The sequence below is a fragment of the Haemaphysalis longicornis genome, unplaced genomic scaffold, assembly GCF_048455015.1.
Source record: "Haemaphysalis longicornis isolate Haplotype H1 unplaced genomic scaffold, Haemaphysalis longicornis Haplotype H1 scaffold_10, whole genome shotgun sequence".
In the NCBI taxonomy this organism is placed as follows: domain Eukaryota; kingdom Metazoa; phylum Arthropoda; class Arachnida; order Ixodida; family Ixodidae; genus Haemaphysalis; species Haemaphysalis longicornis.
The window spans coordinates 140,011,153-140,033,629 of NW_027526204.1; the positions used below are offsets into that span (position 1 = coordinate 140,011,153).

Sequence of the window (22,477 nt, forward strand, 5' to 3'; positions counted from 1 at the left end):
AGAACGGGAGCGCATCGACGCTGCCATCCGCAAGTCCTACCGGGCGGCCCTGGGCCTCCTGAACGCCACGAGCAACGCCGCCCTCCTGTCCCTGGGGGTCCACAACACCCTGGCGGAGATCAGCGAAGCGCAGCGTGTATCGCAGCTGGAGCGCCGGGCAGCACCACGTCCGGGCGCAAAATCCTGCAACGGGTGGGCCTCCGCCCGCCCCTCGGTCCCGCGGCGGAAGACGAGCTGGTCCAGCTGCGAGACGACATAGCACGCCGTATCGTAGTGCCTCCGCTCCCGAGGAACGTGGACCCGGAGCGAAACGTCGAACGCCGGTCGGCGCGGGCGCGCGCGCTCGCCAGAACGTACAACGAGGACGAGGGAGCGGTGTTCGTGGACGCGGCCAAGCACCGCGAGCGGGCCGACACCTTCGTGGCGGTGGTCCTGAAGGCCACCTCGGGAGACCTGCTCAACGCCGGGAGCGTGCGGGCCGCGACCGCCCGGCAGGCCGAGGAGGCGGCGATCGCCTTAGCCCTAACCCTGCCCGGCACGCGGACCGTCCTCAGCGACTCCAAGTCGGCGATCTCCAACTTCGCGAGGGGCACGGTGTGCAGGAGCACCGCGCGGCTCCTCTCTCGGATCCGGGAGGGGGCCGCCAACAGCACGAGCATCCGGTGGTTCCCGGCCCACGCGGGCCGGGAGCTGCCCAACGGCCACCACAACCGCAACGAAGAGGCGGACGCCGCGGCCCGAGTCCTCGCCACGTGCCGGACCGCGCCCCCCCGCCTCGACCGAACCCCGGAAGACTCCGGGGAGGAAGCAGACGACGACCACGACGAAGACGCAGGGGAGCCCCTCGTCGCCTACGGCGAAGTGCTCCGGTGGTACAGACACGAAAGAGGGACTTTTCCGCCTCCACACCCCGGCCTGTCCCGGGAGGAGGCGGTGCTCCTGCGGCAGTTACAGACCGAGACCGTGCTCACGCCGGCGCTGGCGCGCCACGTGTACCCGGAACTCTACGAGCGGACCGAGTGCTGTGTGTGTGCGCGAGTGCCCGCGGACCTGGCCCACATCATGTGGGGCTGCGACGAACAGTGCGCGCGCGACGGAGGCGACCGCCTCCCGCCGGACATTCGCGAGTTGATCGGCTCCCCGGAGCACGGCAACCAGCTCAGGGCCGTCCAGCGGCTCGAGGAAGCTCTGGCGCTGCAACGGCGAAAGGAAAGCCAGCGCCCCTCGCCTCCCGGCCCCCGCGGGGGTCGAGCGGACCAACGTTACTAGAATACGTTGGAGCGGACGGCGACGGCGCGGGCGATCCGAGTAACCCGCGCGGCCGGCCGGGCACGACGCCTCGGGCTCCGCCCGCTACCTAGCGCAGGTAGTTAGACGAGGTGCGGCGAAGCCCTGCGTGGCCTGACCCGCACCTTTCTCGCAGGACGAATCAATACAAGTCATTTCTCTCTCTCTCTCTCTAACAGGCGGATAATACAAAATCTCGCTTTGAAGAAAGTTTTTCTTGCGGGGACGAACAGAGAACACATACACCCACCTGACTAGGGACATAGCCAGAGGGGAGGTTTGGGGGCACCAACGCCCTCCGAATTTTTTTCCGGATAGCGCGTAAGAGAGAAGTTTTCCTTCCGGCAAACTGCTCCGTTCCGATAATCCATAACTCCTTCCGAAAAAGATTTCTGGATACAGCCTTGCACCTGACCCAGGATATGGCTGCTGCAACCGGACCGACGATTCACTACAATATATAAACGGCGTAAAACGCAAAACTTGCGGCCATTAACGCGTAAAATTTCTGGGCGCAGATTTCAAAGCTACACACAGTCCGCGCGGCGTCCGCCCTCCACGAACGGGAGGGAAACAGTTTATAAGGTTATAATCCAGTGCTTCTAGTTCACTCTACCAGTGCTTTGTTTTCCTATGCCCCGTATCAATTAACGCCCGTTAGGGCTTCAGGGACCCTAGGGAAATCTGGTTTCATGCTGGTTTACACTTCTCTTTTCACTGCTTCGTTTTCCTTTATTTGGAATGTTTGCGCCAGGGGTTTGTCCAGAATTTCGAATTTGGGGGGTGCGGTTTCGAAATTCCAGGGGGTTGCATGGGGCGTGTATAAATCCCTGGGCGGGGTACTCGTGGTTGTGGAACCTTTTTGGGGGTGTCGAAATCTTTCTGAGGGGGTCCCTGGTTGCACCAATTCCTTCAGGTCTGCTGGCAGTACTTTATTCCAAATTCTTCTCATATTTTACACGCATGTGTAAGCCGTTATAGCATTTCAGTTTTGGTCGGGGACTTACCGGTGCCGAAGTGTATGCGTGAATGATCATGGTGTTTGGTGCTTGAGGTGCTAATCTTAACAAAGGTTAGCTGTTGTGCAACGCAAACTGCGCCATGTGCCCGGGCTTCATACCACACTGGGGATACAATATTTTAGACCCGTTCCCGGCAAAGCTCGTTGTTGCAGCTTTTAAAAATAAATATTCATACACGTACTTGTGTTTTGCGGCTACACCCATAGACTATTATAAAACATCATGCCCAAACGTATTCTCAGTCATACTATTGATACGATGTACGCGCTTACTGGTGATAATTTTCAGAATTTTGTCTGTACTTTACACCACCAGCGACGCTTCTGAGTACATGCCGTCGAAGGAGGCCCTATGAAGCACGGTTTTCTCAGGCATCGCTCAGGTCTCTCCTCACATCCACGCATTAATCTTTCGCCTTTTACTAAAGATTACCGTGGGGAGGGACACTCCAATGAGCCTATAGGCCAATTTTTGGGAGGCCTTGCCCGTTTGGGCGAGGCCTAATCTCGAAATCCAAAATCAGAAATGAATCCACACTATCCTCATCGTCGAGGTTGCGTCAGTTGTGTACCCTTGTAGGGGCCTGTCATGTCCGTTCCACACGGCAGCTTCCAAATGGGACTTCAACGAGTGCGCAATACTGACCTCACGTACGTTACTGAAAATAAAAAAATCCATCATGCAATCTGCGTTCTCATGAACAAAACCCTTCTCGGCTTCCTCCCAGGCTTCTTCAAGTCTTGTCAGCGACAGCTGCGCATACCGTACATGAGCTGGGTGTTTGTGCTGACCACGCTTGTGCTTTCGACCACCTCGAAAAACCAGACCCGCATCCTGGAGTCAGCCATTGGACTGCAGGCCATCCGCCTGTTCGTGCCGGCTTTCGTCGTGCACACCACGCAGGGTATGAACAACTACATCTTCCGCCGCTGCCTAGGTCGAGATCATGGTCTTCTCCGTGGGAACCTTCGGTGCGTACCACCCGCGCCCACTCTGTCCGGCTGGCGACCTAGCATTGGAAGTGCAACGAGAACCGGAAGCGTGTTTTTGCAAATATCAGGCTTTCTGGAGCTACGGCTTGTGGTTGTAATTCTAATTTCGGCATTGGTATTTGCAATCAACAGGCCACCGCGCTGTGAAAGCACGCGACATTCCATTGCACGGAAACAGCTGGCTGGCGCCGCATCTTTTCAGAGTTGTTCCGCGCCTCCGCCAGATGGCGCCACGGGTCCCGCGACCGAGAGAAGACGCAGTGAAACATCCCCCTCGCGAGGGGCACGATCAAATGCAGAGCATTTCCGGGGGCGCACGACGTTAAGTAGTTTGCGTTACGTTAATGTTGTTGCACTTGTGGCAACTGCTGACGAGAGAGCGCTCGTCAGCAGTAATTTGAATGAGTCAACGATATAAGGCGGGTTCGTAGCGTCCCATTCTGTGTCGGCTTTGTGGCGCAGTGGGTAGAGCACCATGTACATTGCGTTCCGCCCGCAGGGTCGAGGGATCGAAACCGGGCGCCGGATGGTATTTTTTTTATATAGTAGGGAGGGGTGCGGACTACGGACGTCAACGCGGGTGACATCGTGAGTTACTGAAATGCTCTGCATTTAAAAGAAAAACGTCAAGGACATGGACAAAGAAGCTGTCAAGTCTCAATGCCGTTTATTTCGGAAGCGAGTCAGGAAGCGGCTAAAACATGGTGTCGGCACAAGCAGCCCGCTCTCGCGCCAGGGACGTGAGCGCGTGAACGCTGAGCCTGGCTGAGCCTGGCACACAGCGGTATGTAGCGGCTTAAAAAAAAAACGCAAAGGACCTGGACAAAAAAGCACAAGTAGACTAGCGCTTGTCCAGTCTACTTGTGTTTCTTTGTCCACGTTCTTTGCGCTCTGTTTATTTTTTGAGGTCATGTACCAACTCGCCCAACAAAGCATTTTATTCGGTGTTGTGGGCCCAAGTCACTAAAATTTCTGCCGTCTGAAAGGTGTCGACACGTAGTGTCTAAACATGACACTACGTTGCGTGTCAAAACAACTCCGTAGTTTCCAACGCATGATTCAAATGCCTGACGAAGGAATAGGAAATGTTGCACATTATTGTTGCTTTTCCCGGAGACCAGTTTTTGAATATCTTTTTTCACCTCACGTGCAGTTAAAAGTGTGTTGCAAAAAGGCTCACTGTCTGGGTTCCAGCATTCCTTTTGGCGGGACACGTATACGTCTGGCTGGTACATTTAAACATTCTGATTTCAAAAGTTCTAGGGCGCTATCAGCAAAAACGTTTCGGGTTGAGGGTGTTTTAAGTGGTGCCCTGTCATTTGGGATAGACAAAATACACGGTCGGTTGTCTGTCCCGTTAAGAGGGCAGAAGAAGAAGACGTTGGCTTTGCTGTGAACCGCGCCCAAAAATTTTGGGAATGCCAGGTGCTTTGTGTGCTCCGAGCAAGGATGCTTGAGTTCCTCTCCTAATGACGAAAATTTCGTCTATTGGATGGTGTTAACGACGCATAAGATTTGTCGCGATGTCGTCCGAAACCCGGCAGGCGAGCCAGCAGAGCGTCTGCCCTCCGAATACGGTTTTCCTGGATGAAATATGGGGCGACTTGCAAGATGGCATAGAGCAAGTGTACGCCCACAAGCGAATGTCGATGTCCCGATACATGCGACTGTACACGCATGTGTACGACTGCTGCAATGTCAGGTCAGAGAACAACGTTGAATTACCACCGACTCACACCGATCAAGTCGGCAGTGCCATCTGCTTCGAACTGTACGAGCGGCTCCGTAGATTCATCAATAACCACGTCGCCACCCTAGCCAAGACTGCAACGGGCGTGACGGATGAAGACATCCTCGCGTACTACGTCAAACACTGGGAACAGTACAAGTCCTCCACCAAAGTGATGAGTGGCGTTTTCGTCTACCTAAACCGGATATGGGTGGGCCCATTACGCGACGATGGCAGAAAAGATGTCTATGATACGTACGAATTAGCAATGCTGTTGTGGAAGGAGGGTTTTCTTAATGCTCTGCAGCGGCAACTGACTCGTGCTGTGCTAAAGGCAATTGATGAAGGACGTAAAGGAGCGTCCGTTGACACCGGGGTACTTCGTGCCGTTATCTTCTCATTTATCGAGGTTGGTGTAAATGAAGGCGACCCATCAGCCCAGGGGCCAAGCCTGTCTCTGTACAAAAACGCCTTCGAAAGCGAGTTCCTCAAAAGCACCGAGGGCTTCTACAATCGGCAAAGCGCCGAATTCCTTGAGCAGCACGATGTTACCGAGTACGCCAGGATGGCAAAGGAGCGCCTGATGGAGGAACAGCGTCGCGCACAGCTGTGCCTCCACGAGAGCACTTGGGCGCCGCTCACTGATACATGCGTGAAAGTCCTGGTACAGAACCACCTGGATGAGCTCTGCAGTGCGTTCAAAGGTCTGCTGAACGACGACAAAATAGACGAACTTCGTCACGTCTTCGAGCTTGTCTCGTTTAAGCCGTGCGGGCTCAGAGAGCTGCGGTCCTCTTTTGAGGCGTATGTTGAACAATACGGTCTCTGTTTCGTGGAAAGCTTGATGGAGGCGGCCGAGCTACAGCCCGAGTTGTATATCACCACCCTGATAAATATCATCAGCAAATTTAAGGAGCTTGCGCTTACCGCATTTTCCGACGACGCTGGCTTCGCCGATTCGGTCGACAAAGGATGTGCTAAGTTCATCAACAAAAACGCCGTCACTAGGCTTGCCAAGTCTTCCAAGAAGTCTGCTGAGCTGCTGGCTAAGTACTGCGATACTCTGCTTAGAAGAGTTAAGTATAGCGGGGAATCAGAAACAGAACTGTCCCTTAATCAAGCGATGATGGTATTCAACTATATTGAAGACAAGGACACGTTCTTCGAGTTCTATACGAAGCTGCTGGGCCTGAGGCTGTTGCAACAATCGTCCACCGGCGAACACGCGGAGAGCAGCATGGTCTCAAAACTTCAGCTGGCCTGCAGTTCCGACTACAGCTGGAGGCTACAGAGCATGTTCAAGGACCTGTCCGTGAGTAAAGAAGTGAGTGAAGAGTTCAGGAAGCACGTAGAGAGGACGGGAGGACCGCTGGGACTTGAGTTTGCCATTCGCGTCCTGACGTCCGCAGCTTGGCCGCTCGAACAGAGTTTCACGCTGTGCCTCCCCCCGGCGCTGGAACGTAGCGTGGAACGCTTCACGGCATTTTACAGGGGCCGTCATTGCGACCGGAAGCTTCAGTGGCTACACGACATGTCCTACGGCGAACTGGTCACGACGTGCTTCAAGAACGCGTACACGCTGCGGGCCTCTGCTTTCCAGATGACCGTCCTCTTGCAATACAACGCTGTGCTTTTACGTTCAGTGCAGGAGCTTCGAGAAAGCACAGGCATGGAAATGAACGTCTTGCAGCAGGTACTGCAGACTCTTCTTAAGTGCCGCTTGCTTGTCCTGGTGGACAACGAGACGGCTGGACCTTCCTCGCGAACAACTGGGCCATTAGGTCCTGACTCTCGACTGTCCCTCGTCGAGAACTACAGTAGCAAAAGGTCGCGTGTCACCATAAACGTTCCCCTGAAAACGGATGCCAAGGTTGAGCAAGATTCGAGCTACAAGAAGGTTGACGACGACCGGAGGCTTGTTACACAGGCCGCCATAGTACGCATCATGAAAGTACGCGGAACGCTCAGTTTTGAAGAACTTGTCGCTGAGGTCGAACGACAGCTATCATGCAGGTTCACACCCACTGCACCCGATATTAAGTATTGCGTACAGGGCTTGATCCGAAGGGAGTACCTGGGAGAAGTGAAAGATAAGCCAGGGACGTACCACTACATTGCTTGAGACGTCGAAACAGTGACCAGTGAAAAGGTTCTGGACCAAGTTAGAACATTTCTTGATTACCTGCTGTGAACGTTGTTGCGGATTCATATTAAACGCTGTAGCGTAAAATGAGATATTGGGAATTAAATTAGATTCGAAATGGGCTGAACACGCTTCAAGCAGTTTATGACCTCCCGACAGCGATGTTGTCCCGTTCCGCCGCTTAGGATCGCTAGGAATCACCCACCAACCAATCTGCAGAACGTCTATCTTCCCATCACAGTGGATTTTGTTTAGAATGTGGAACGTATATATAAAAAAATTAAATCCGGAATTCAGTTGCTACTTACCTCTGCTCTATTCATAACTGGTAGGTATATGGGTTATAGTTGAGATACTGGTCATGAGATCGGAAAGAAATCTCCCGGGAAGATATCTCACTTTAACAGACCTGCAGCATATGTTTAAGAGCATTGCGCGTTGCGCAACTGACATTGTAGAGAGAGAGAGAGAGAGAGAGAGAGAGAGAGAGAGAGAGAGAGAGAGAGAGAGAGAGAGAGAGAGAGAGAGAGAGAGAGAGAGAGCATTGCGAGGTTGAGCGGCCTCGGTCCAAGCTTCTGCTGACGGTCAAGGCTTCTGTCGAGGCGAGGTCAGCCACCATCAGTGCATTGTTTTCTAATTTGTGTGTATTGGGAGCACACTCAAAGAATGTAACGTTGGCCATTGATAGTTTTGCCCCATGCAAATGATGGTAAAAGTGTTGTTTTACTATATTTAAGGAGAGGTAACCCCGCTGACGTGTCGAGTGTTCCGGCTTTGCTGCTGTCGTGTCAGGCTACAGGCTGCGATGCTGGAAGTTGACGCATCTCTGGTCTGTACTGTTTAAGGTGAAGTTGCGGATGAGTTGGTTCCTCAGGTGTCAGATTTGGGCAGCCGTTTCTAAGAGCCCGGATGTATGCGTCCTGAGTGAGCTGATTAGACTTTTCATTTCCCAGTACTCCGGCGTAACCAGGAATTTAGTACAACTTCACTGAAGACAAAAATACAATTTTGTTCAGTTTGAAAGAACTAGACGTTGGTAGCTAACTCAGCTGTACTCTAACTACCAAAAAACGTTTTTACCTCCCAAAAAGCGGATTAAATATTAAAAACTTTCAAATTTCGCGCCATAGTGGCGTAATAGTGGCACGAGTGACGTATTATGGGCTGGCACTGAAAACATTTTGATCACTGTTGTAGCTGCCAGCTGCCAATCGCGCAAACAAGAGTAAGAGTGTGACGCCATCGGAAAATATCCGGGAAGTGGCTGGGTGAGTCGCCATTGTTTAATGTTTTCTTTAATTTGTCGGTTATTAGTTTGATGTTGGTGCTAAAATTTGTATTTTTGTTACCGGGACAACGCAGCTTTTTAATGAATCAAACTCGTATTTTGTCTTCATGTTCTATAGGAATAATCCCAATGGTAAAAAAAAGGAAATTGACTTGATTTGAGGTGGTAACCCAGATATTGTGCAGACTGTGCAGGACGTAGAGGGGCTAGGGAAGATTCGGAGCCGCGACTTTAGGACGGTAAGGTGCAAAGTAAGGTGTAATCTGAGAAGAGAAAGAAGGAAACTTGTGAGAAGTAAGAAACCCAGCTTCGAATCAGTCAGCACCACGACGCAGGACTATAATGTATACCCCTTCAAAACAAATTCGTGTTTTTAACACAGGAAAATGAGGATAGTATAGGCGCTTTATAAATGACAAGCTAACAATGTCACTTACAGAATCAGCAGCAGCTGCGGGAGAAGTAGCCTCTGGAAAACAAATGGGAAAACTAAATCAGGAAATGAATGAACTAATTGCGAAACGTAAGAACATAAACGTGTCGAGGACGGCGGATCAAATAGAATTAGCCGAGCTGTCGAAATGGATTAACAGAAGTAAAACGAACGACATTCGAAGTACAACTTGGAAGTGATCGAGTAAAGGCTGGAAATAGGAGGAAGCTTAAGAGAAACTAAAAAGAAGCTAACTATCGACAAAGACAGAATCTGCGCATTCAGAGATGAGCAGGGTGGCATTCATGGACAACGTAATAAAAGTATATAGTAGAACTATTTACCCCAGGCTATACGCTGGCGACGTTAGACCAGGGGAAACTACTAATTGCACGAGCTTAGGTCACGATTCCTCTACTAGTAACCAAGAAGAAAGTAGAAAAGGCTCTCAAGGGCATGAAAAAAAGAGGAAAAGCTGCAGGTGACGATGGCATAACCGTAGATCTTTTGAAGGAGGGAGGAGGAGATGTACTGAAAAAGCTTGCTGTACTATTTTCGAAACGCTTGAAGACTCGTAAAGTGCCCATAGGCTGTAAAAACGCATACATTATTCCGATTTATACGAAGGGAGATCCCAAGGACCTCAAGAATTACAGACGCATCAGCCTAGCCTCGGTTGGAGACAAGCTGTTCACCGAAGTTATAGCTAGCCGCATAGGTGGTGGCGGCCTGTATTCCCAACAAGCCAGAGAGCAGGCTGGGTTTAGAAAAGTGCACTCAACCATGGATCACATCCGTGTCGTCAATCAAGTGATATAAAAAAACCGCAGAGCACACCAAACCCTTTTACATGGCATTTATAGACTATGAAACAGCGTTTCATTTAGAACACAAAGCAGCGGTGCTCCAAGCATTGAAAGGCCAGGGAATAGAATTGATCTACATAAGGATGTACGGGCAGGATAATCTTTCAGAAAAAAAAGCGTCAAATTCCTTATCCGAAAGGGTGTTCGACAGAGTGGTACCATCTCGGCAAAACTGCTCGCAGCATGTCTGGAGGGGTATTCAGGGAGCTGGACGGAAAACGAGGGGTTGTGGATAAATTGGGTAATACTTGAACCGTTTGAGGCTTGCAGACGACATAGTCTTGCTGAGTGAATCCGCATAGAAGACAATAAAAAATGCTCGAGGAACTACAACTCGGAAGATTCGCGGTTGGGCTAAAAATAAATATGGATGAATCAAAAGTAATGACGAATAATAAACATGCCGAAAGTGCCCTATTCAGCATATGTGACGAAACGTTACAAGTAGAAGGTTATACACTTGCCTCGGACCGGTTGTCTGTGCTGATCCCAGCCACAAAAATAAATCCGGCGCAGAATACGTATGGGCTTGGGTGCACTCAAACACTCCCAAATAATGAAAAGGAAATTACCTCCACCACTTTAGAGGAGAATATACAACCAATGCGTCCTGCCGGCGATGACATGGAATGAAATCTTGGCGTCTTACTGAAGAACTTGAAAGCAAACATAGGTTGGCTAATGGAGCGACTAATGATATGAGTGACGTTAAGGGAGATGAAAGGAGCTTCCTGGATCATGGAACAAACTCGAGTACAAGATATCATAGTCCAAATAAAAAAAAAGAATCTTTTTTTTTGGGCTGGCCATGTAGTTAGGCGAAATGACAACCGATGGACCACCGGGGTGGCAGAGTGACGGGACTAGTAGAAGAAGGAGAAGGCGAGTCGATGGAGGGACGAAATAAGGAAGTTAGGAGGCCAAGAATGGACTCGAGCAGCGCAGGACGGGAGTGGTTGGAGTTCGATGGGAGAGGCCTTCGTCCTGCAGTGGACCTAGTAGGATGTTGGTGATGAAAGCGGCTGAGCTGGGTGCATAGTTAACCCTAGTCTAACAGTTTCGACGAGTTGAGCATTTACTGAATTGCGTAATTCGGAGGGGTGCAGGATCGAGCCTATATACGTGGAGTGCTGCGATGCCTTTTCTTTCGGCGACCGCATACGGACGCGCATGCCTGCCCGGTTTGCGCACGAAAGAGATCTGATCTGTCGCAAAGACTTGTTCGAAAACGCCGTTGCGACAGGTGCGTGAATCTGCATGCCACCACTTATGCTGTTGGGGTCGCCCGTACCGCGCGTACTGTGCGCATTATTATTCGCTTTTCTCCTTTAGCTGATTTATTTACATCTTTTACATTTTACAGGGGCCGGTGGAAAATCTACTGAGAGCGGTGGCGGGAGCCTTGAAACATTTTACAGACCTCTTTTATTGTCATTTTAAACTGCTCAGAACTTCGTGCTTAGCGCTCCAGAGCATCTTTTTCTTTTTGTTTTTGTTACTTTTTTAGAGTGCGTGCGTCAGTGGTCAAGATACAAGGCATCCCATACTAAGTATGCCTCCCACCAGGCGAATGCCCTAACACCAGCACCTCGACTCAAAGCAATTAGGCTTATTAGTCATCATAATAAAAATCATCATCATCCTAGCCATACAATTTCTATGGCGAGAGCAGTTTTGTACGGCCCAGGAACCGCTGAAAGTTGCTATAGACAGGTAAGGAGACCATGATGCTTCAAGCTTGAGGCTATAGGCTGTATTCACTGGCGAGGCACGCATGCAGGCAACCATGTGAGTGCGCCGTCACTGGTTACGTCGGGCTCCGCCGTATGGCGGTACTTGCCTGTGCTAAACACATGATGTGTGTTGGACGTTCCAAACTCTACCCCACCGAACGCAAATCGAAGCGTCGACTCCAATATGAGTGCGATTAATAACATCTGTGTTGACACCACCGTTGAGAGTCGGGTTGAAACGGAGCAGACGACACACGCCGGTGTTTTTTTGTTGCTGTTTTTTGGGGGGGAGGGGGGGGGGAGGGGAGGGGGGGGGGGGGCGTGCGGTAGCAGTGGCACAAGCCGCGCGATGTCCGTGGCGCTTCGGCCATGTCCGTGGCCGTTTCCAGCGTTTGCAAGCGAAGAAATTGGCAGCTAAACATTTCAGTGAATACCACGTAATTCCCGCCAAACATGCTTTATTCTCAGTACGTTTTAGGCATTTGCGGCGATCTTTAGGAAGAGCTCCGTCCGTAAGTATTTCCCTAAACTGGATCAGAATCTCCGGATGCCAAGTGGCATCCTTGGAGTTCGCGAAAGCGCTTCCGCGTGGTGCTCGGTCGGAGCAACGAGCGATGTCGAGAGCGGAGACATGCGCAGGGGAGGGGCGCCATATCCTCGCCCAAGAAAGCGGCCCACATTGCGGCCGCCGCACAGAGCGTGCACAGCCCGAGCCGAGAGCGCGCACTCGAACGCCAGGTGCAAGCCCGCATATCACTTCCGAAAGTGATGGAGATGTAGCCAACTCACCCGGAGACTTTCACTGCGAGATCGCAGACTTATGCGCGAAGAGCAGCGAGCGCACGTGTCACGTGGTATTCAATCCATACATAGGCTTATTGTCTTTTTCGGCCGGTTTTTGCGTCCGACGACCACGGGTTGCGTCCTCTTGATTGCAGCGGGACCCGACAGAACGACGGCCGATACAACTGTCTCAGAGTGCGGTGAGTTTTCGCATACAACGCAAAAAAATTTTTGAATTCCTCTGTGGGGAGTGAGTCCAAAATACGCTATTGCTGTGTTTCGTATCTGCTGACTCCGGAAAGAAAATTTGGAGTGGGGGGTGGGGAACTAACATTTTTGAAATAATGCCGAAAAAGTAAATAATTTTTTTCGATCGCTTTTTACGCCCAATAATTGACGATATTACTGTTAATTAAATACCAATAATAAATATTGAATAACATTTTAATATACTTCATGCAAACCTTTGTTGTTTTAAAAGTAAAAAAATAAGAAAACTTCCCAGGCTGGTAGTCAATCGCGTCTTGCTTGTTTTACTGTGACACCTGACGTCACAAACCGTTTGGCGAGCACTTTATTCCCAACAAGAAGATAAAAAAGAGAAAGAAGAAAGTGTTCGTTAAATTTAGTCGAACCTCTTCTAGCAGCTAACAATTTGATACAATGCAGCCGCATATTGAATGAAACAGCCCTAAGGAAAAGGCAGAAATATTGCTGTGCATTCGGCCTTTAACATGATTCGTCGTAATAATCCTGTTTATTTACATACTGTTGAGGAAACAATGTAGTCGTGATGAATAATGATACCCCCGAAAAGTGCGTCCGATTTCCTGGAACCGCCTAGTTGCAGGACAAAGTGACTTTTTTGGTTCTCGTTGCCTTGAATGGGTGTTATTCGGCATGCTCCTGGCTAATCACTGATATTTTGAAGAATGCAAGTAAAGCAAAAGTTTTTTCCAAGCGAAATTTCAGTGGGGACGCATTTATATCCAGAAATCAGGCAGTGAACTGTAGCTAAATATGTGAGCGTCCTATCGATCAAGGAGAAACTGGCATGCCAGCTGAGAAACTGTTTGTCGTATTTCGAAAATATACAGTCGAACCTCGTTTTAACGGAGTAGTATCGGGACAGTAAATTAGTTCGTTATATCCGATATTCGCTACAGAAGTAGAGGTAAAAATCGGCTCTAACAAATCGAAACTATGGCTCACGCAAAAATGCTTGATACAATGCATTTTTTTAGGCTTCGAATCCACTATAAACAAGGTAACCCTTACCTTTCTCCTTGTTGCATTTCGAGCTCAATGAACCGGAAGATGAAATTACCACAGAACAATTTCAAGTTCACTTAACAAAACAGGCCTGCGCTCTTATTTATTTGATGAAGGATGTGGTCTTTGTCATGTCTGGTGGCTACTCACAGAGCACTGAGCAGGATGACGTTTTCCACAGTGTACATGAACAAAACGGCCTTTATACTACTGCAGTTTCGGACGACAGAAGTTTTTTTTTTTTATGTAGCTTTTCAGACTCCTGGTCAAATATTTCTTCGTTATATCCGATATCGCGCGCGGCTCTCACGGCTTCAGTTTCGTTGTCACTGAAATAAAGCACGACCAACAAAAGTTTATATTTAGTCCGCTATAGCCAATAATTCGCTATATCCGTGTTCGTTATAACGAGGTTCAACTGTAACGCAATGTTAGCATAGAGAACGAGGCCTCGGTCCATCAGCACTGCCCAGCGGCACTGTGAGAGAGGGTCATTTGATGTCAACAAGGCTGTGGCAGTTCGGTGTTTAATGTAGGCAGCGACAACAAGCTGCAAGCGATGTATAGGAACATGCAAGGACAGGGGTGACACCGAAACAGTTTTGTTCAATGAATCGAGGTCCAGGCTGAGGCCGCTTTTTAGTCGAAAGTACCTTTAACCTACCTCTGCCGGCTTCGCGGGAAATTGTGAAGCCTCCCGTATTTCCCAGTTTATAACTGGCTTACGCGAAGGCTGATGCGCAGAAGAGGGAGAGGCGACGCGCTCATTTAGGGCAGCCCTACATTAGGCCTAACGCCCACGCTTTGAGACCTATGGAGGTCGGATGGTGCCCCAAGCTCGACCTACACTGAATATGGCATTGCCTGGCGCGTTGTAAGGCTAAACTTGAAGGTTACCTTATGTTAAGCCTAGATATAGGACGTTAGGCCTAACGTCACCCTTTAAAGTCTAACGTCGTCCTCCGCTACCCAACTTATTGCACGCGGGGTAGCGGGTGCCGGGTAACGACTTGTGACCTCAAAGGGAACTGTTAGGCCCAATATCCGGCACTGTGGTGCATACACTACAGTTAATGTTGCTATTCTAGCAAAGCGATAAATATCCACAGAGCAGCACACACCAGCAGGCGAGTATTATAAAAACTTGGTAGAATGAATGAATGAACATGCTGTTTCTACCTGCGAGGATCCGAAGGGCTACAAAACACACGTCCTGGTCCCTTCGTTCACTGCAAGAAGCATTTATAATTCCGGAGTGATTACGCCACCGATTACGCCACCTATTATGCCACACCCAAACGTTTTGGTATAAGTGGCGTCTCGAAGCACTGTTACGTAAGTTCCTGATGCGCATTCTAGTCCCAGTCTTGTTGCAGAACACACACCTATCGCGTTTATGGTAGTTAATTATTGCACGATTCCTGGAGCGCAGGATTTACAGCCGTGGCTCCGCTGCCTGAAAATGTTTGAGGTTTATTGCGGCCGACGCCATTGCGTTCTCCTTAGGCAACGTGCAATCTATTCACGATTAAACCCTATTAGCCCCCTGCAGAATTGAGTTGTACGTGAAAACAGAAGGCGCGACAGGCGGGGGGCCAGACGAAGGCCTTCGCGGGCGCGTCATCCGTTCCGGTCGTCGTCGGTGCCAGCAGCAGCAGCCGTGGTCGGAAGTCCGGGTTGTCGTCACCCTCCGCCGTCTGTTGTATAAGCGGGGCGTTCGTCCGCAGGGAGCGCGGCTTTGAGCTCCAATCTGAGCGGAGCGTGCCGCTCACTCATCGGCGCCTCCCTGTCGCCGCGGCCAATTGAAAACAGCGGCCGTAACTGGGCCAAGGATGGACGCCCCCCGCACTGCTTGTTGCACGCCCACGTACGCGGAGGAAGGCAAGGAACAAAGCACTCGCGCACGCGCAGACAGACAGACAGACAGACAGACAGACAGACAGACAGATGGACGGACGGACGGGCGGACAGACAGACAGACAGACAGACAGACAGACAGACAGACAGACAGACGGACGGGTGGACGGACAGACAGACGGATGAACAGACGGACAGACAGACAGAAAAATGGACAGACAGGCAGGCAGACATACGGACGGACGGACGGACAGACAGACAGACAGACAGACAGACAGACAGACAGACAGACAGACAGACAGACAGACAGACAGACAGACACTGTTAGCAGTTCACATCTGCCTGATAAAAACGGGTTTTATCATACGAAGTTTGAAGTACTTGCATGGTGTACGCTGCAATCTATAGAAAGCACACCATCTTCGCTTGTAACGGAGCCAGCTCTCTGTCCCGAGGACTTTGTTGTACGAGCGTTTACTGTATGTGGCCAAGCATCCGGGGTAGCTATCGCTTCTTCTCCTTGTTTTTGTGGTTTCCAGTTAAACTATGTGAGGCTGCGTTTGCACCCCGAGGAGCCGGATGCAAGAGTTGTCCTATGCAGCTTGTGTGTCCCTATTATAACGAACCCGCAAGGCCTCGCGAAGGAAACGCAGGCAGAGAGAAATGCGCGAACAAGTGAAACGCGTCGTCCGTTAGCGAATACCAAATAGGACGCGCCGACTGACGTCAACCGAGGCACTTCCGCCGGCATTGGAGGAGGGCAGTCAACGACATTGCTTGACGCCACGGAAAGATTACGGCAAGAAGAAGAGGAAGAGAACAAGAAAAGAGATGGGAGTTGAGGGAAGACATATAGGCGAGTCGGCAGCCTGATTAAATTGAGACACATGAGCTCCGACGACAACCGGGTACGCCTGGTGCAGCAGTCGGCCGCAACCCCTAAGCAGTGCTTCCGAGGCGTGTTGTCAGGCTCGTTGTCGGCGGTAACGTATGCAATATATGCAATATATGGGCAATAAGTTGTTTTATTCAGGACACAGCTGGAGAGAGAGAGAGAGAGAGAGAGAGAGAGAGAGAGAGAGAGAGAGAGAGAGAGAGAGAGAGAGAGAGAGAGAGAGAGAGAGAGAGAGAGAGAGAGAGAGAGAGGGGGGGGGCGACTATTGGTGGGTGGCGACCATTCGCGTTGCCCGAATTCCCCTTGCTTGGTTAGCGCACAATGTACCCTGTCTTGCTTTTGCTTGTTTCTACTTAACTTTCCCCCTTCTCTCACCGAGGGTATATACGTTCCGCCCGACGAGAGAAAGCGGGTCTTTTGCTGTTCGTCGGGATGTTGGTCGCGAGAAGGAGCTCTGTGGACGCCGGTTGAACCCCGGAAAGCATTTTTAAGTCCCACTGCGGGCGGTTGATATATCCTGTATATATCCTGTAGATATCCTCTATATATCCTGTACATAAAGTGTACGTAGTTTGGACTCGGAGTCGGCCTCGTCCCTCACGGCGACATGAGACACGGTGGTGCATTCCTGAAGGAGGAGAACAATTGAAATTCACTCTAATATCAAATTATGACTGCCAGAGGGCATTTTAATAAATACCCCCATATGATTCCGTGTATCCCTATGGAGCATTATAAGTTGGCTTATTTACTTTTCAGAAATGTATTGTTCAGAATACACCTTTTAGCAGCAATTTAAGTAGTGATATCAAGTTACGGCTTTCGCACTAATACAATTTGTCAGTTTAAAAATCGCACTTTAGTGAAGATTTGATCAATGCTATGAAGCATACTGACGCGACACATCAGTTGCGTCAGTGCTGCACTGTTCAAGCACTTCCGATAAGAGTTGCGACGTGTTGTTGCTTGTCTTTATATCTGGTGTCATTCTCCACCGACAAAAATAACTTTTATTCTGAGGCACTCCGAAACTGGTTTAAAAACAGTTATTTTTCGTGGGCTTAGAGCTAACGGGAGTACAAAAATCGATATGAAAATACAATAAAATCTCCGTGCAATCAAAGTGCACCAACCTCAACGCGATTTTCGCCTCCACTTTTCTGCTTGCTGTTTGGTCTTTTTTTCCGGTCTGAATTTAAGCTCATAGAAAATGGCGATTTTTAAAGAGCCTCAAAATGTACCCAATGTTCTTCAATGGTTGGGGGTTATAGGGTGTACACCGAACCGCAAAAGGTGGGCTTGGCCATCGCAGTAAATGGATTTATATAGATAGGGTCCTCTCCAATCGCTGTGCTACAGTACTGGACTAACTGTCAGATACGCGAGATCAATATGAGCGTCATTTTTAGAGGAGGGCAAACGGTTAAAACGTAACGCGGGAAGTGCTTGCTCGGGACGAGCGTGAGTACGCACCCGACATTTTATTCCAGAAAGTCCGATAGCATACTGCTAATAATTCCTGCTTCGTGTCATGTCGTGTCAGGTCGTGTTTTGTGTCGTGTCGGTTTACGTGTCGCCTGATCACTCACGCGCTTGCCCATCACGCCTTTCCAGCCCACCACCCATTTTGGCATTCCAGGGGAAGCGTTCCACGGGAAACATGTTGTGCCCCTTTTGCTGCCTCGCGGCAGCAACGATAGCCTCAGGTAATGAGAGAAACATTCTTCTGTTTCGTGATATGTGACTGATGTGACTGATTCTGTTTCGTGATGTGACTAGCCTGATATATATTGAATTTCGCTATTGTAGCTCACGCTGCCTTGTCGAAAAAAGAACATTTTAACATGTCTATTTACTAGTTTAGCATGTTGATAGAGTTTACCTCTCATTTTTACTCATTGCTTGGTAGTTGACGGGATCAGCGTTCTTTGTATCTGTACATTGTTCCCACTTGCTACGGTCTCAGTAGAAACTGGTAGCATCGTAAATAAATTTGACTCCAGAATCATAATGATCCCTTGGATATTCTGCGGATTACTGCGGTTCCTACAGCGTAATGCGTCATTCTTTGTGTGTTTTGTAACAATATAAAACGAGATACACAAGACATGGAGGGGGCGCACTTAATTTGAGCCAAAATTGAGAAACGGGGGTTAAGTTTAATCAGTACCGTCTAAAGGATGAGAGTTTCGGACCCGTGAGTATATTGGGTCAGTCCGTCTCCTTCCTTTCGATTCAAAGTAGTATAAATATGTCGGACGTTACCGTTTCATATATGCACTCACACGTTGTCTGTTATTCTCTGATTTTTATCAAATGTGTGGGGCTCAAATTATAAGTTATTGAATTGAAGTGTTTGAAGTTGTTGACGAAGAATTGAAGTTGTTGAAGGAAAATAAGAAGATAGGACAGTGCAGGCTATCTTATGACGAGTCATCTCGATTTTATTATTATTGTTCGCCACGCCCGAGGTCAAATTTAGTTCCCCAGTAAAAGAGAGGAGGGTGCCACTGTGAGCAATTTTTGAATGAAATTCTGTTCGCGAACATTTCAGTCGTGCAAGGACAGAGCGTCAACGACGTATTCGCCACAACGGAGGAGACGGTCCTCAGCTTGCCGCCAATATATGGTAATAATCAAATGTTCCTCTCTTTCCTAAACCTAAACAAAGGCGGAGGGAAATTGCCCTGTACAGTTCACGAGAAAAAAGCAACACGCACAGTGTTAAATTTTAGGCTTTCTTCCCGGCTTAATTACAACATGTTCTAACCTCTTTGGCTTGTAAAAGCAGTTTTTTATTTATTTCTTTGTCGCACATCTTCTGTACGCTTCTCGACATTATTCAAGAGTGCGGCGAACTGGGCAAGTTGGTGAATGTTCATGGTGAAAGCAGCGCACAAAAGACGAAGGCAGAGATGGGGTAAAATTACAGAGATAGGGTAAAATAGGGCAAACACAGCGCCGTGTTTGTGTTTACCCTATATCTGTCTTCGTCTTTTATGCGCTGTTTTCACCATCCACATTATTCGCTTTTTTTCTCGCTTACGTAACACCTAAATTGGGTACTCAAGTACAACGCTGCAGCTGCACGCTGTTAGGGGCTCTAAACAAAATGAACTAGCTGTGCTATTGTCCTGGTTCCGAAATTGTTGTTATTAAACCAGTAATTCTTTACGTAAGTTGTCCAAACATCGATTGACCACTGAAACGCAGAATTCAAACTAGAAGCATCCCTGTATAGGGGCATTCAAACGCGTGCATACATAGTTTCTGCATCTGACTCTGCTGGTGCGATAGGATGTGTTGGGTGTTGGAGCTAAGAAAGGTCGGGTGTTTCCTCTTCCTTAGCTGTCCTTTCTCGTTTGCATCCAGGACGAATATCCCGCCCCCCGAACATTTTGTACCAGCGAGCAGTATCCTGTGACACACAGTCGTCTCTTTTTTTTTTTTTTTTGAGAAGTTCGGCAACCCGCTGATTTATTCGCAGATGACGAAGAGACAAACGTCACCGAAGCCTGCCCACGTTCCAAGCCTGGCCAAGATGACTTACCCGGTACGTTATAAGGATGAATAGTAAATACTGCGGAAGCTGAAGATTTTTTTCGTGATTTAGGGAATTTATTAACATTGTGGCAACTTTGTAAACATTTTTTTCTTGGTTATAAGCGCTATTCTTTTCACGGTCTATCGGAAGACCACTTTAAATAGAAGAGCACCATGACGTCAAATTGCTAAATTATAGTCCAGCTTCCTCTCTGAGGTAACGCACCGAACTGGTGAAATTTATTGGTACTAAAGTTGGGTAACTTCCTGTTGAAGTTGTGGTGACTTTGAAGCCACCGTCAGACGTTTTGTGTCATAAAAGCAGAAATCCATAGTTCCCCGGCAATACAACTTAATGCGTCCGTACCTCCACGTGATTATAGTTTAACTAGCGCCGTTCCCTAGGTCACTACGTGTGTCACTCCCAGTGTTACTCAATTGACTGAGTGCACGATCGCTTTGTTGATTTCCGCTATATTAGTTTTACAGTACTAATGTTACACTTTTCAGCGCGTGTAAAAAGTACAGCTGGTTTATATTGAATGCGCATGACAGGGCAACGTGTGCAACGAATCCATCGGGTCCAATAAATTTGCCACGATGTCTTGGTTTCGGTAACCATTAATTCTCATTTGCCAAGTGCAGCTCTAAAACCTGCTTTGTAGACAGTTATATGACACATTGGTGCCTGCTTGCCATTCCGGAGCCTTTCGGGACCCAGCATTGTGCGAAAACAGATCGAAGCGATGCAAAGCCCACATCTGCCCAATCGTTCTGACACGGTCGAACCAACGGGACAACCCTGTTCCCCCGTGTGCAGGGTTCGACATGATTCGCAAGTTCCGACTGGACGACGTCCAGTTCGACTTCCCGGGCGTCAAGCGGGTCGTCGGCTCCAACAGCCTTCAAACGGCGTACAGGCTGTCCAGGAAAGCCGAACTAGTGCTTCCCACGAGGTAAGCTTTCTGAACACTGACGGCCCCGAGAAACTTTCAAAGCTGGCGTCACTCTTGAGAGAAGATTGGGGAATGATAACTCGCGAAAATACGACCTCCGCACCTCCGGTACATTACCATTCGTTCCTTAGTGAGTTGTTACAGCCCAGCGCAGAGACAGAGTTTCACCCCTGGCTCATGGCCTAAAACTCCATGCATGATTTTTTTTCTGTCACCATCGCTAAGTGAGATTGCATTGTGTACGTTAACAGTTATATGATGGTTAGTCCGGGACGATATGAACGAAGCTGCGTAAGGAGCACATGTAAAACCATTGCTGTCACCCCAACCCTTGTAGGATATGGTCGAGGCTGCACCCTCCTGAAACGTTCCGTATATGCGGATTTACGGGAATACAGAGTTCTTAATTAGCCTGTCATATGTGCACGATAAGAAAAAGAGTATTTTTTGAGAAGGACATGGGAATCAAATAGTGGATACACTTAAAAAAATATGACACCATTTTTTTTTCTTCTCTAGGTCTCCCAGAAACGTCAAATCATTGTCTGTATAAATTCCGTATATGGAATATATGCAGAAAACAGACGGAGCCTTATTTCATCCGTTATTGATGGTAGAAACACGAAAACTGTGCCAAATGTTTTTGTTAGAAATTGCGAGAAAAGAGATATTTTTTTTTGGAAAGAATGTCTCCTTTAGTTACACCTCCGCACGATTTACTCCGTGTGAACTCCGTATTTCCATAATTGCGTATATACGGAACGTTTCAGCAACACTTTGTTGGCTGCCCATTCGCAGGGCCGTTTTCCCACTGGGCATCCCCGAGGAGTTCTCGTTCGTGACGACGTTCCGCAAGCGGGGCAGCCGCACGGACACGTGGTCCATCATCCGGGTCACCGACGTCCAGGGCTCCGCGCAGTTCGGCCTCAACGTGCTGGCCAGGAAGAATCGGCTCGACCTGTTCACTCGGGACGCGTCCGGCAGGAGGCAGACGCTCCGCTTCCAGAACGTTCGGGTGAGTGCTACTCGGACTGTGCGCGTGATGACGTCCAACACGAGATCTGCACTAAGTGAGGCCGACTAACTCTAAAAATGCGTATAACGAGAACGAGAGAAGGTAGATGGGGGGGGGAGAAGGTGTGTTTAGAGGGAAATATATTGTAAATAGCGTAAGAGATAAATAGAACACGCACACACACACACAGAGAGAGAGAGAGAGAGAGAGAGAGAGAGAGAGAGAGAGAGAGAGAGAGAGAGAGAGAGAGAGAGAGAGAGAGAGAGAGAGAGAGAGAGAGAGACGTTGATTGTTGTTATTGGCTCGTGATCTTGTCTGGGTACGGTGCCGCGATCGAGGATAGGGGCGGTATTATTTACGCTCTCGTGTCCATCCTGGCGGTCTTAAGGATTATGATGCCCACAGGGACATCATAGTCCTCAAGTACGTCCCGCATTTGGGAGGATATGCCCTTTTTTGGAAGGTCTTTTGGGTTTATTGACGCGTTCATTATGCATTACGCGTTTATTGTGCGGCTTCATGTGGGAAAGATCAACATTCTCTGGATCGGGGAACACTAGCGGGGAAGAAATGGCGTAATCTCTTTTAGCAAATTGTAATAACTCATTTCGCAGCAATCTTCCCAAGCACCGCACATGCGGAAGCCGCGGCGTCTGGGGAACC

General features: G+C 49.1%; 1 protein-coding gene, 1 non-coding gene and 1 pseudogene across 4 annotated transcripts in view; all 3 read left to right on the plus strand.

Annotated features, from left to right (window-relative positions):
• The first annotated feature begins 2,683 nt into the window (after positions 1 to 2,683).
• On the plus strand, positions 2,684 to 2,808 carry LOC144160177 (U5 spliceosomal RNA). The gene has a single exon (XR_013320364.1). It is a non-coding gene; the product is annotated as a U5 spliceosomal RNA (small nuclear RNA).
• A 1,928-nt stretch (positions 2,809 to 4,736) lies between these two features.
• LOC144160125 (cullin-1 pseudogene) lies at positions 4,737 to 7,152 on the plus strand (annotated as a pseudogene).
• A 5,054-nt stretch (positions 7,153 to 12,206) lies between these two features.
• The window catches only part of LOC144159482 (uncharacterized), a 76,945-nt gene continuing 66,674 nt past the window's right edge, over positions 12,207 to 22,477 (plus strand). For all 3 annotated transcript variants that reach the window (XM_077691002.1, XM_077691003.1, XM_077691004.1), the window contains exons 1-6: positions 12,207 to 12,476; positions 17,915 to 18,006; positions 18,855 to 18,929; positions 19,788 to 19,853; positions 20,664 to 20,799; positions 21,598 to 21,814. In XM_077691002.1, coding sequence (XP_077547128.1) covers positions 17,961 to 18,006; positions 18,855 to 18,929; positions 19,788 to 19,853; positions 20,664 to 20,799; positions 21,598 to 21,814 — 540 coding nt within the window. In that variant the 5' untranslated portion in view covers positions 12,207 to 12,476; positions 17,915 to 17,960. The remainder of the gene's footprint in view (positions 12,477 to 17,914; positions 18,007 to 18,854; positions 18,930 to 19,787; positions 19,854 to 20,663; positions 20,800 to 21,597; positions 21,815 to 22,477) is intronic.